The following is a 13,823-nucleotide window of genomic DNA, read 5'->3' on the forward strand; positions in this document are numbered from 1 at the left end:
TGTGCCGTCTATCTGGTTAGGAACAGGGAGAAGGATCCCAACACACCCCTCAGGGCCTTGGCGAACATCAGCCTGTTTCCTCCCTCGGGAATAGTTGAAAGCACTGTGAGGCTCCTGGGTGATTTTTCAGGGCAGATGCCATTGTCCTGTTTGGCTCTCTTGGATATCTAGGAAAGCTCCAAAATCCAGGCTGGAAGGATCAGCAGGCTTTAAAGAAATTACTCCAAGTTTACAAAGATGTTATCGGTTAGTTTTTAAACCTACTAATCTTGGCAGGGAGCACAGGAGCTAGGACGCAATTTTCCATGAGCTCAGCCTCGGCTGGGGCAAACGTAACCTAGAGACGAAGGGCCAGATTAGCTCTGTATTTTTTTTAACACGCTGGGAATTTTGAAAAACTCAGGCTTGTAAGCCCAACCTAGAAATCCCTCCTCCTTTCTCTGCTCTGCTCCCACCCCGACAAACGTAACCATCACCCCCAGGAGCTTCAGCCAAGAGGCCAGGCTTCAAAAACAAAGTGCCAGGAGCAAGCTCCAGCTTAGCAAAGGCAGCCTCGAAAACGGGGTGTAAAGGACAGGATTAAAAAAGCTACAAGCTCCAGGGTGGAAGGAAGAGGCACGGCAGTTATTTGAAACCCCCAGCTGGCAGGGATGAGTTAAGCCCTTAATGTTGGATGTTAATCCCGCTGTGGCCACCACCACCGCGAGTCACAGCTTTCACAGCTTTCCTTCCGAGTTGCATCCAGGGGAGAGGTTTGTTGGCAGGCACAGGGGAGGAAGGGAAGGGAGCCACAACAGTGCTGCTCAGCCCAAGAGCTGCTCCGAGCAGCAGCAACTGGCCAAAATCTCTGTCCCAGGCACCACTTTAAGGGACACACAAATGTTTTTGGGAGCAGATTCAGCAGCAAACATCCTCCAGCTAAGAGAGCCATGAAACATGCACACATCCTCCTGGACTTTGCCTGGGTATGGCATCTGCTCCCAGAACTGCCCTGCAAAAGGAAGTGGGGCCTTGCCCAAAATATTTAACCTCTTGAACCATTTTTTTTTCCAATTTCCCCCATGAACCAGCCTGTTTTTGTCTCTGTGCTGATGAGCATTGCCCTCATCAGCAAGGGGCGGGAGCAGCACGCTGCTCGCCCGGCCCCGGCGTCCCCTTTGCCCGCGGTGACCTTTCCCCATGCGGCTGGGGGAACATTCCTTCCCTGTGACCATCGCGGCGCTTACAGGAAGGCCCGAGCTGCTGGCTGACACTGGAGAATTGCAAAACAGGATCGGGGACTCCCAGGCCAGTGCTGCCATCCGATACCAGGCTAAGTCCTGGGGGATATGAACAGGCAGAGCTGGAAAAACCAAAGTGAGATCTTGCACTCTCATTGTTTCCGCTTTCCCAAGTCTTTCTCTTCCCATCCCCCTAACATAAGACTAAGCTCAGGGAGCGGGGGGTTGCAGGCAGCTCCTTCCTGTGCATCCCTGCACAGAGGTTGGCTGACCGGCAGCAGGCTGGAAGCAGCTGCAAAGGCAGGGAACAGCTTGGCAGGGTCTACAAGTCAAAAGACAGCGCTGATTCCCCAGATCAGACAAAGTGAATGGCAGAGAAATGGGAACAAGGTGGGAGAAGGAGAGCCGTATCTCTCAGAGAATTTGGGGTGGATGGTCAGGCAGCAGCAGGGACAGGGGATCCTGCCACGGGAATGGAGATGCACCAGCGAGGCCAGGGAGAGCAAAGGGCAGACAAAGCCGGCGCCGAGGCAGGCAGCACCCGCAGCCCGGATGGGGCAGGGAGGAGGAGCAAGCCCAGCGCCGCTCCTGGGAGAGGGGGAGAAGGAATAACAAGGCTGGGAAAGGAAAGATGTGAGAGCACCAGGGCTTGGCCAGGCAGCTTTAAAGGCTGAGACACAGTCTGTGAGGGAAGCCAGTGCGTAAAAGCAAAGAGGTGGGTGGCTTTGTGAGGATAGTTAGGGCCAGGCACAGCGCTAAGCATGGATTTGTTCCCTGATTCCTAAAGGGGAAATTGAGAGGCGCTACCCCACAAGGGTCACTGCACTGCCTGAGAGCTGCCAGGCAAGGCTACTCTGTTCTCCCTGCCAGCACGAAAAGGAGGACATTTCAACCCAGGGGAATGAGCTGGGTGCTGCAGATGTGATCTGCCCCGAGAGCCAGGCTCCAGCCAACACTTAAACACCGCTACCTGCCTCGCTCAGGGTATAAACCAAGGCAGCAGTGGGGCTTAAAAAAGCAAAGCTAAGAAATACCATTAGCAGGTCCCTGAAATGCTGCCTCTAAAGCACTGGGAAGTCAACCATTAGCAGAGCCTGGACTTCATCTCTGCAGTCTCCATAATTAATAACCAGCTCAGGAGGGAATAGAGAACACAACCAAACTGATGGAGGCAGGAAGAAACCGCACAAGTACTTCAGGCCTTGGATGCAAGCCCAGAAGTGCAGGTATATAGTCAAAAAATTAACTTAATGGCAGGACAACCTCCTGCCTTAACCATCCTTTTCCCCTGCTGTGCTTGTACTCTGCACAATGTCCAACCCACGAGGCTGGTGCAGTTCGACACGTGAATCCCAGCCACAGAAGCACTGATGGGTTTTCAGAGTCATGGCTGGTTTTCCCGGGCTGTTGAGTAACAGAGAGGCCACTGCAAGCCAAAGCAGCAGAAAGCAAGCCAGAGAGAAGCAAGAACTGCTCTTACAGCACACCAGGAGGCACCGAAGGAACCAGGGCTTGGACCCACAGGAGCACGTGGGTACAAGGGGCTGCAGGAGGTCTCTGATCCAACCTCCCTCTCACAACAGGACTGTTGCCACCAAGAGAGGAGACCTGGGCATCCTGGTCTTGTCTGGGCAATACTTGAACCCTCCATGGATGGAGACATCTCCCCACCAGCTGTTTTTTTCCTAATATCCAAGCCAAACTTCCCACATTGCCTTATTACGTCATCTGCCATGGCTGCCAAAAGCATTTGACCACATCATCCTCCTCACTGCCCTTCACATCGCTGCACCTTATGATCACATACACCCCCAGCCACCTGCTCAACACCCTGAGCAGTCCCAGCTCCCCACTCCTCCTCCCAAGCCCTCTGCTCCCAACCCTGACCAGCCTGGAAGCTTCAGCCAGCATCCTGAGGGATGGAGCGGGGATTGAATAGAGGGGGAGGCCTAAACTAGACACATTGTCCAAGTGTGAGCTCCCTAGTGCCGAGCAGAGCCAACTGCTTCCCTTGCTCTGCTGGCCCTTACCGGAGCGGCGCAGGCTGTGGTCACCTCATTTGGGAAGAGAACAGCTACAGCTATGCAATACCAGGGAGCCCTGCTGTGTCCAGGCAAGCCCTCTCTTCTGGGGAGATGCCAATCTTCCTTATCTGCTTTACAGGGACGTGTCCAGAGAGCCTGCACGGGACTGACAACACGGACACGGTCAGAACATACTACAGAGCCAGAGGAACAGTGCCAGAGCAGACTCTCTCTCCCTCAGGAGGAGACTGAATCCCAAACCACCTGATTTGCCATATCCCTGACTCTGCCAGCCATAGGAAGGCAGCACCAGCAGGCTGAGATCCAAGCTCTTCTCTGCCTGATGGCTGTCAGTGGTTAGTCTTGCCAGTCTAAACCAGCCAACAGTAAGCACTGGCTCTACTGGACATCCTTCCCCCAGAAACAGGAGCTGCCAGAGGCCCCTGAGGCAGTAACACACAAAGGAATTTGGGCCTGGTACATTAGCAACGACCAGAAAGTGAGGAACAAAGCTGGAAATAATGAGATGTCAGCACCACGGTTGCTTCTAGTCATCTGCAAAGGCAACCCCTCCTCATCAGCAGGTACTGGGAGCGCGGCTCTCCCTGGTGGCCCGGCACCGCCCGCCCGTGCTCATCGGAAGTGACAGCCCTCGCTGGCTGCAGCCACGTGCAGGGCCTCCATACCCTTTCTCAGGGCTCCCTCGCCTCGCTCTCCTCCGCCTTCTAAAAGCCTGGAATGATCATGATGAATTATAGATTAGCTCTGGTACACATTGCCTTATGTCAGTTTTCTCATTCAACCATACACAATCCTGCTGTTTTCCATCCCCTTCCAGAATGATCATCAGAATGGAGGAGGAGGTGGAATAACACTTCAGTCAGAGCAACTTTTAGGAGAGAAGTTAGTAGAGACCCATGTTTAGAGGTGCGACACACCTGGGCTAGTCAACTTGTCCCTTAAAAGGGAAAACCTTGTCAGGATCAACACACCAAATACTGGAGCTGAGGGAACACTGTCCTTGCTGGACAGGAGCCTGAGGAGAGTGGAAGAGGCAGGGACAGGTAAAGACGGCACTGAGATGGGTTTGCCAAAGAACCTTCCTGGAATGCCTGAGAACAAGGTGCCTGCCATAGACCACTTCCATCTGAAATACTCTGCTCTTATGTTCTCAGCCCAAGTGCCCTCATCTTCCTGGTTTACAGCAGATGCTTCCAGGGAAGGAGGAGAAAAATGGGATAATGGCCCAGGGCTGCCAGGACAGAATGTGATGCCTCTCAGCAGCCCTTTGCAATGCCAGTCTGAGGGAAGAAGGGTTTTGCCAAAGTAAGCAAGCTGAGGGCATGGTGGTTTTGGCCACTGGGAGAGTCATTCTGCCAGACACAAAACACAAGAGAATACCCTGGCAGAATATGAAGGAGGTTTAAGTTTTTAACAGCTGAACTTCAGCAAAAAGCCTGATCAGGATATAATGCTGTGAAGAGACTAAAGTGGACTGGAGCGGTACTAAAATGGTTTCAGCAAACAGACTCACGTTCATGTAATCTGAGATGTTCCCTAGTTCCACCACTGGACCTTTAAGAGGTCTTGGGAAAAAAAGGAGTGCTGGGAGCATCTTTGTTTGGGAAACAAAACTCAACTCCTGAAGTCTACGCAAAAGAGAGGAGCTCATGCTCCTCTTCTTTTTGACAGGCTTAGAAAGTTGGGTCTGTTCACCCTGGAGAAGAGAAGGTTGTATGGAGACCTCACAGACCCTTCCAGTATCTGAAGGGGCCTACAAGGAAGCCAGAGAGGGACTCTTCATCAGGGACTGTAGTGACAGGACAAGGTGAAACGGGTACAAACTGAAAGAGGGGAAATTTAACTTAGATATATGGAATAAAGTCTTCCCTGTGAGGGTGCTGAGGCCTTGGCACAGAATACCCAGAGCTGTGGCTGCCCCACCCCTGGAAGTGTCCAAGGCTGGGTTGGAGTGGGTTTGGAGCAACCTGGTCTAGTGGAAGGTGTCCCTGCCCATGGAAGGGGGTGGAACAGGAAGATCTTCAAGGTCCCTTCCAACCCAAACCAGCCTGGGATTCTACGATTCTGTGTTTATTGTCTGAACTTGTTTTCTACACCACTGCTTGTCTACGGTCGACACCACTAACAGGCCAATGAGAGCTTCCCTTCTGCTCTTTTTTAGATTTTACCCTAACAAGCTGCAAAACTTATTTACGCCCTTTCTACTGCTATTGCGGAGGAGAAGACATCCACCAGTGAGGCAAAGCATCTAATTCAGTCTTTCCAACTGGACACCACCTGGAGCCTGACAAGGCTAGCGCAGCACACAGAGGTCACAGTCACTTTCCCTTTCCTGCTCTCCTGTTTTTTGACCTAACATATTTTTAATCTTTCAAAGTAGCTGGAGGCATTTTCTTTAGACTCAGACTCTATTATCTTAATCACTTGAGCAGAGAAACAAAGCAGGTAGCCTACCTTACAGCCAGCTTTGGATCATAGAGAAAGGGCAATGTTATGTAAGGTAACTGGGAAGGTGCTCCATGAAACCCCTAAAGGTAGGAAAGGCAACTCAGAGCCCTGTTGTTGTCCAAGCATCACCACCAAAAAATCACTGCTCAAAAATGCAGCAGATGGAAGGGAACTTTTCTTTCCTTGAGTGAAAATGACAGAAGAGAGGTGAACAGTTTTGCAAGTATTCTGTAGGTACTTAAAGCAGAGCTGTAATGGAAAACTAAAAAGCTCCAAGAGGAATTGTTTGTGCTGACCTGGAAGATAGAGGAAAGGAAAACAGTTTCAAAACAATCTGGAGCAGCATGCTTTTATATATATATATATATAAAATAATAGAAGAAACCTCCTAACAGCATTTGGCAGCTCCTTAAACAGGGCTGACATGTGCAACGCTGGAAGCATTGTCTGTTTCTCACAAGAGCAGACTTTAAAACCAGGAGGATAAATGCTGCACTTACAGAAGCATATTTCCCCAAGCTGACAGAACTTGTTCAGTGCGACAGCAACAAAGCCTCATTCTTCATCTGCTCACATGTCCACATCCGACGGCCTCTGCTCCGACCCCGGCTGCATCAAGCACGACAACAGCCTGTGCTCGAGCTGCCGTCGGTGGGGAGCTGCAGGCACCTCTTTTATCTTTGATCCTAACCCTGCAAGAACGGAGAAACAGCTCCTCTCCTGCAGTGCCATGAAAACAGGATCAGCATTGACCGACTCTGGTTCGGAACATAAAAATAAGTTATCAAGAGGACATGATTTGGACACATTCCATGTAAGGCTGTGCTGCACAGAACATCAGGCATCTGCAGGGAGCTTGCATTTAAGGTGGTTCCTCCCCTCTCCCCAGCTATCATTAAAAAGATGACAGTGTTAGCCCAGAACAGTAAGTCACTGAGAGGATAAAAATATAGCAAAGATTCCTTTACCTCCACGAAAAGGAAAACGCAACAAGCACCAAAGCTGCCGATTCTCTCATTCTTTAAAGAAGCAACACTGGAAACCAGCATTGTAAATTTATTACTTAAAAAAAAAAGCTCCAGTATTACACTGTCATTTTATTTCCCTCCTGTGCACAGAGCAGAACGTGCAACACACTTGTACCCACAACAGTGAGGAGACATTGCCGAGGGCAATTCCTAATTAACATTAGGAAGCTCTGGCTTCATCCCATCCCACAGCCTGCTGGGATTTTGGGAGAGGGGGTTTTCTGAGTTTGAGTCTCAGATATCACCACCTTTCAGTAAAGCTCAGTCCCATGGCAAGGAAGAAGCATACAAACCGTGGGTGTATTTGACTGTGAAAGAAACTTTGCCTGCAGTGATTTTAGGAAAAGGTTTTCCTGAAATAGGTAAAACAAATGCTCTATTCAATCCCACTAGAAAGCCCCCTGTAAGTAATTCCAGGTAAATACCCATTAAGCAATGTAAAAGCAGAGTTAAGCACTGAGCAGGAATTCCTGCATTACATGCTGAGCACCATTTATCACCCTAGCCAACAGGCAACTAGTGAGAACCTCTTACTCTAAGACACGTTTCCCATTAGCTAATTAAATTAACCTCTAAATTTAGTAGCTCATACTTGCTCTTAAACTGACCTGTTTCACCTCGGCAGTTGCTGGGGTGGGGGAAACACATCACATTATTATATACAGTCAGTCCTTCTGTGAGCAGACACCGAGCCCCAGCAGCAGCAAGCCCGTCTAGAAAGGCGCGTTTGCTCCAGAATACAACCGCTCACTGCTTGCCAGGAACCACATCAGAGTAATCTTTTAATACTCCAACCAAGTGGTCATTGTGAGTCTTAAACCGACGTTTCTTCTGAGAAGCAGGTTTCTTCCTCCTCTGAATGGGAGCCTGCAAGAAGAAACAAACAGGAGTCAGAAGAACTGTGACATCTGACCTGACGTGTAACACGGTGCTGGTCACTACTGCAGTGAAAGACGAGCCCCGACAGAACCAGGGCTGGGCAGGGAAGGGGAAGTGCTAGCTCCTGGAGAAGCAACAGCATCCAATTCCAATCCAGGCAGGGAGATGACCCTGGGGACGGAGCAGAGCCACGGTATCGCAGGCACAGTAGTAAAGCTGGCATTTTTAAGTGCAGGTTCCAAACCATCCTATGTAGCTACAGAAGCAGGTACATGCCCTGTAGTCCTATCCACAATCCCATCAGGATTTCAAAGCTTTTTAGCAGAAAAGTTAACCCCCCCCACCTTCCTCCCAAAATACTACTACTCTTAATGTACTGTACACCTCCAAGCAAAAGCTTCCACTGTGGAGCTCATGGGGATTCCTGGCATTCGCCCTCTTTTGATACTGCTTGGATTAATTACACAGGCTCTAACGAGTCATAAAAGCACTGACTGCTGGCTGCAGCGCTTGGTTTTTCCAGTTTTTAAAACTGGTCACACTTCCCCAAGCTCCACAAAGCCGTGCACAGGCTCACCAACACATTTTGGAATTAACGCTGCGGGGTCAGGAAAGGGGGTTTCTTAGGAAGATCTATAATTTGTATCTCTTACTATTTTCTTTGGTCCGGTTTCTTGCATGGAAGAAATACCCTGTCGTTTCAGATACTCTTCTATCTTCTCCTCATCCATAGAATCCACAGGAATGCTCCTCCACAGCTTCTGGAATTCTGAAACGACAAACCCTGGTTTTATATCCCAGTGAGCAAACCCTGGGCAAAGACCCCACATGAAGGGAAGGAGAGAGACTTGATTTCAAACACTGAAACATTCTGGCACGTCAGTCTGTCACCGCCAGCAGGCACTCACTCAGCACAGCCTTTACCCGCTCCAAATGCTGATGCACTGCCAAAAACACCCAAAACCCGAAAAGATGGAACTCCAACCAACAAAACAGCAACAAAACACCCTCAAGCTAAACTGCTCTCTCTCTCTCGAATCAGTAGCAGCCAGAGGCAACCTGTGCTTTCCATGTTTATTTGCTATTGGAGCCTCTTTTAGCCTGGAATCTCTAGAGCTGTGTAGGCTGCGAATGAGTTTCACAGTTCCTGAGGAAGGGCAATCACTAACCATAAACGGCAACTTCGTTTACAAATCTTCAGCTGCCACTGACTTGGGAGACTTGCCATCCCACGTCTAATTTACTGAAGGTTCAAGACATTTACTTCAGTGGCTCTGAGCTCGTTTATCACTGCAATATGATCCATACCGTGCTGTACAGATAATAAAGTACTAAAATTCCTCTGGTGTTAAAAAGAAGAGAGACACCTTAAAAACCACAGCAGCAAGAAAACAGACAGAGACAGTAAGTCTTAATTAGAGCAGCTGCCATCTGCCTGCACACTTTGTGCCTCACGTAAAGTTTCACAGAGCCTCTGGAATGCCTTCTCCAGGCAGTGGCTGGTACGATCCTACCTCCCTTCATTCCCCAGGCAGGGAGTTAAGATACATCCTGTCAGCAGGTCTGGCTAACAAACTATAAATAAAACACGAGGCACACATAGCAATGCAAGACTAAATTTTTCCTTTTATTTCCAGACAAATTTAGTATACAGTTGTCAAAACAAGCACAACCTCTGCATGCTTAAGGATCTGTCCTGTGCAGCAGGGGATGAGATGCTCCAGTGCCGGTTTGCCACGGATACCCCGGTTCTGGGCACACTGCAACCAAATGGGAGTGTACAAAATGAACTCAGTTCCTGCACTTGGAACAATTCCCTACCTAAGGCACCTTGTTTTTCTATGCAAATACATGCTTCGAGTCTCAGGTGTTTCTCTTCTTCCTGCTGCCAACAGCAAGAGGCTGTCCCAGCTTTCCAGGAAACTAAAGAAAGGAATTTCACCGGTGAAGAGTGACAGTGTTCATTTTCGGTAATGCAGTGGTTTTGAAGAGAACCAAAACCTGTCAAAACACCACTTTTGGTTACAGGGAGATAGCTCACAGCCTGTTTCTCCCAGAGGCTATCCAGCACCTTGGGATCAGTGTGCACATCCCTTAATGCAAGGACTGACACTGCAGTCAAGACACTCTCCATCTGCTCATCCATTTTGAGGGGGATTCCAAGCTTTCCGCATAGCTGGCGGTGCCTGCTATCACAGATCATCCCTCACCTCATCCTGCTGCAGCAGGTGGAGAAAGTTTGTCCTCTTATTTATAGTATCCTGCTACGAACACAGATGATGTGTCTTCTCATTAGAGTTCAGGATATATGGACAAATACGCCCTGGTGCAAAAAAAAAGGAAAGCTGAGGATAGGTGCTTAAGTTTAAACCAGTCTACATTCTTCTGGGGAACAGAAGTGAAAAATTAAACACTAGAAAATAAATGGTCAGCTCTTCAGGGATCAGCATGCACAGAAGTGCAGATCACAGTTAATATCTAACTACAGCGTTCTGCATTTCTTGTAAGTGCCACGGTTATAACATCACTCCAGCTCCACATCCACCTTTTAAACTTGGCCAAGGAGTACAAATGGAACAGGCACCAAGATCCAAAACTGCAGAGCTAAAATGGACTTTACATACAGATAATTTAATCCACAAATTGGCCCCACCAGAGTCACTGTATCATATTCTGCAACTCCATTTAAAAACTCCTCCACAAATCAGGCTGCTTTCAGCACTACTGCTTTGATTGCAGTAATTGCAAAAGAATCTTCTTCCCATGCTGGAGCTACATGTAGGGCTTTAAAACACTTCACTGCCCAGCAAAGAGGGAGTCACAACAACATGGAAACACTCTGTAATGAAGGACTGATTTGGAACTAAAAGTACAGGATAAAGGTGAAGAAGCACAGGGAGCTGCCACCCTTCAGTGCATACGAGCTGTCTGCACTTAAGAGTGTCGTCTAAAAGGCAAGGGAGATCCATCCATCATCTCATCACAAAACTGACTTGGTGTAACACCAGACACTGGGCTAAATGCGAGGTCTGAAGAAAGAGAGCAGCTGGATGGTTGGCAGTGAACCATTTACACATTACCTGTCAGGTTTAACTCTCCAAGGACTGTGCCCCTATCAGCCAGGCAAAGCTTAGACCTTGGGAATACACTCTCTGAATTATTGTGACAACCTCTCTGAAATATGAGAACCTGTGGGAAAAGCTGGCAATAACTACAGCTCTCAAGAAACAACCCTCTGCATTTGTAGCTGTGGTACTTCTGCACCTCAGAAAATACACCCTTGACCTGACATAGGGAAAGATTTTTCCTGATTTCCTTGAGAAGCATTGGAAATGCTGTCACCCTGGCCTTTGCTGTGTGTCTGAAGAGCAGACAACAGTGGCAGAAGGCAGCTCCTAGGGAAGGTTTCAATATACCGGATCCATTTTTCACATTCTTTTCTCTGTGGACAGGGCACAAGCAGCTCAGTGCTGGATGGTGTGAGGAGTGGGAAGGGGATGGTTGGAGCAGGAAGCTCTCCCTGCACATGCTGGCCTGCTCCAGCCAGGCATGGAGAACCGGTTGGGATGCATGCACTCCTGTAGCCACTATGATTACAGAGCACATTCAATTTTCCTTCTCCATGTCCTGTTCACTGCTACGTGATCTTCACACCATCACAGCACAGCCAAGGTGAGCGACTTCTCTCAGAGACACTAAATTATTTTTCACATCAGCCAGAATAAAAGTAAAATGGCTACAGGAAGGTAAAAAGACAGCAAAGCTTCACCTGACTGCAGCAGGCTGCAGTTGGGCAAGCTGACAATATCTGCAGGGCTTAGGCTGCTTTGACAAGACAGAGCCCAGAAAAAATCCCCAGGGGAGAAATTTCCCAAGAGCTTCTGGTCAAAGCCATGAAGGTGCTTTGAACCCTCACGGAGATTTGCATTTTCCACAGAGCTTTCAAGTCCTGATTCCAATGCAGATCTTGCTGAAAAGAGGCAGAAAGCTGTGATCCCGATACTGAGGCAACTGTCATGAATAAATCCTATACACAGTATCTTGCAATCTGATCACTAAAACATTTTAACTCAGAAACTGGACAGAATCAACACTACTCACAGGCTGCTTCCTTGCTCCTCCCGAGAGCTAAGTTCTGGTCTTTCGAGCACTGAGAGGAGGAAATGAGACCAGGAGCTGGCTGAAAAGCCAGTTTAAATGTTTGCTGACATCTCCAGCAACATGAAGTCTGTGTGCAAAGACTCAAAACAATGAGCTCTGACCAGCAGGAACAAACACAGAGCTAAGCAGAGGGCGGCATAACAAAGATTTTGCAGACACCTTCTCTCTCCGAAATACCCACGGGCTAAGGATGCACGGTTACCTTGATTTTACAGCACGCCGAGGTGCCTCATAGATGAAAACAATTTGCACTGACATTCCCTGAGTGATTCAACTCTAACACACTTCCTTTCTATAAATGCTTACATTTGGGGAATGAAGTCATGGGTAAATGACTGCCTGGTGACTTTGGAGAGGCTTATCCAGCACTTCTGACTGCCTCACCTGCTCTTGCAGAAAGGTTGAGATGGTTGTGGAGATAAACTGATACATCATGCAGGTAATAAAATCTGCCAGAGATTAAAAACAGCTTAAAAATCTTCAGAGAGCCAAGCCAAAAGCTGAGCAAAGAACAAAACCAGACAATAACAGTGTAGAAGGGAAGAAACAACAGTCCTATCAGTCCCAGGGAATGCAGCACTGGATTTATACCAGAAGGAAAAGGTGCTTGATGTTAAATCTGTGCTGTCCCTGGACCATCACAGCTGTAAGTCAGGACTGATCCCAAGCAGTTTTTATAGATAACATTATAGTTACACTTAAGAGGCTTTGGCCATTCTCTAAAGCCCTACAAAGGCGCTTAGGAAGAATTTTAAAAACATGTAGAATGAAGTATCCGAATTTTTTAGCATTAAAATACTTCCTATAGTGCATTCAGCCGGGAAAGATACAATCTCTAGCAGTTAAGCAATCAAACTGGCCTTTCAGCATTCAGCACAGGGGTGAAAGCCTTGTTCACATGCAAAGTGCTTCGCCCCAGCACAAAAAGGCAGCGCTTGACTTGGCTGAAGCACCTGAAATCTGGCCCTGCTTTTATAAACATTTTCAGCTCCACACCACTGACAGTAGATTAATTAGGCAGGAAGTCCAGAAGGAACACATGCAATCTGAACCTTCCTTGGCTAATCACATAAAAGGAAGAACAAAAGCCGTTCCTGACTGCTAAAACCTTCTCCAGTACCCTTGAGATCACGATATATAAGCACCGCACCGCTCCGTTGCTGCGATACATTGGGATTTATTTTCACAGGGGAGAAAGAAAAGCTTGTTCAGCCATCAAGGGCAGAGGCAGGCACTGCCAGAAAGCAGGTCCTCCCACTACTCCAGGCAGCGAGCTCCAAACTGCCCTGGCAGCTCCTCTCTCCCTGCTGATGGAGCTCAGGCAGCAGTGGGAGAGGACACCCGACTTTCCAAGGATACCAATCCCAGCCAACACGTGTTCTGAACTGGGATGTCATACGGCAGCATCGTGCACCGAGGAGCACAGAGACCTTATTTCTGAGGATAAACATTAAACTAGAAACATATTTTGAACTGTCATCGGCTGCTAGATCAAAGAGTCTGCCAACACTTCAAGGCTTATTTTGCAGTCTTTTAAAACTTCATTTTAACATTGCCAGAGATAATGAGCTGCAATAGCATTGCTAACGCAGAGACGTGTCAGAACTCATCCTGTACACAGACAATTCTGCCAGTGACCCCCTAAGAGACACCCTTCTGCTGCTCTGGAAAGAATCCTAAAGCAAAGCTGCCCGGGAAGGATGGGTTTCCTTTGTCACAGGATAACAAGGTTGGAAAAAGAACCTGCTCCAGCTGCAGTAAGTGAGTGAATGTACTCAGGGATGTTTTCAGCACTGTGGCATATGCAGGTGGATCACAATATTCACAGAACAGAAAGTATTCTTGCCCCCTCTCAGAACAAAGCATCAAAAGGAAAACTAAAACCAGCAGGAACAGAGCAACAACAAAACATCACTTCTGGCTCAGATGGGAAGCTGCTGCCACCTGCGGATAAAAGGAAGCAGAGCCACCTTGAACTACAAACACAGCACACTGGATCCCTTCAGGACACACTCTGCAGGCTGAAATGCCTTCCTTCAGCA

General features: G+C 48.3%; 1 protein-coding gene across 1 annotated transcript in view; it reads right to left on the reverse strand.

The window, feature by feature from the left end:
• Positions 1–6,730: 6,730 nt before the first annotated feature.
• The window catches only part of GTF2E2 (general transcription factor IIE subunit 2), a 20,599-nt gene continuing 13,506 nt past the window's right edge, over positions 6,731–13,823 (reverse strand). The window contains exons 6-7 of the mRNA XM_008637396.2: positions 8,274–8,389; positions 6,731–7,608 (exon numbers count right to left, since the gene is read on the reverse strand). Of these exons, the coding sequence (XP_008635618.1) occupies positions 7,489–7,608; positions 8,274–8,389 (236 nt within the window). The 3' untranslated portion in view covers positions 6,731–7,488. The remainder of the gene's footprint in view (positions 7,609–8,273; positions 8,390–13,823) is intronic.

The sequence above is a fragment of the Corvus brachyrhynchos genome, unplaced genomic scaffold (assembly GCF_000691975.1).
Source record: "Corvus brachyrhynchos isolate BGI_N302 unplaced genomic scaffold, ASM69197v1 scaffold597, whole genome shotgun sequence".
NCBI lineage: Eukaryota > Metazoa > Chordata > Aves > Passeriformes > Corvidae > Corvus > Corvus brachyrhynchos.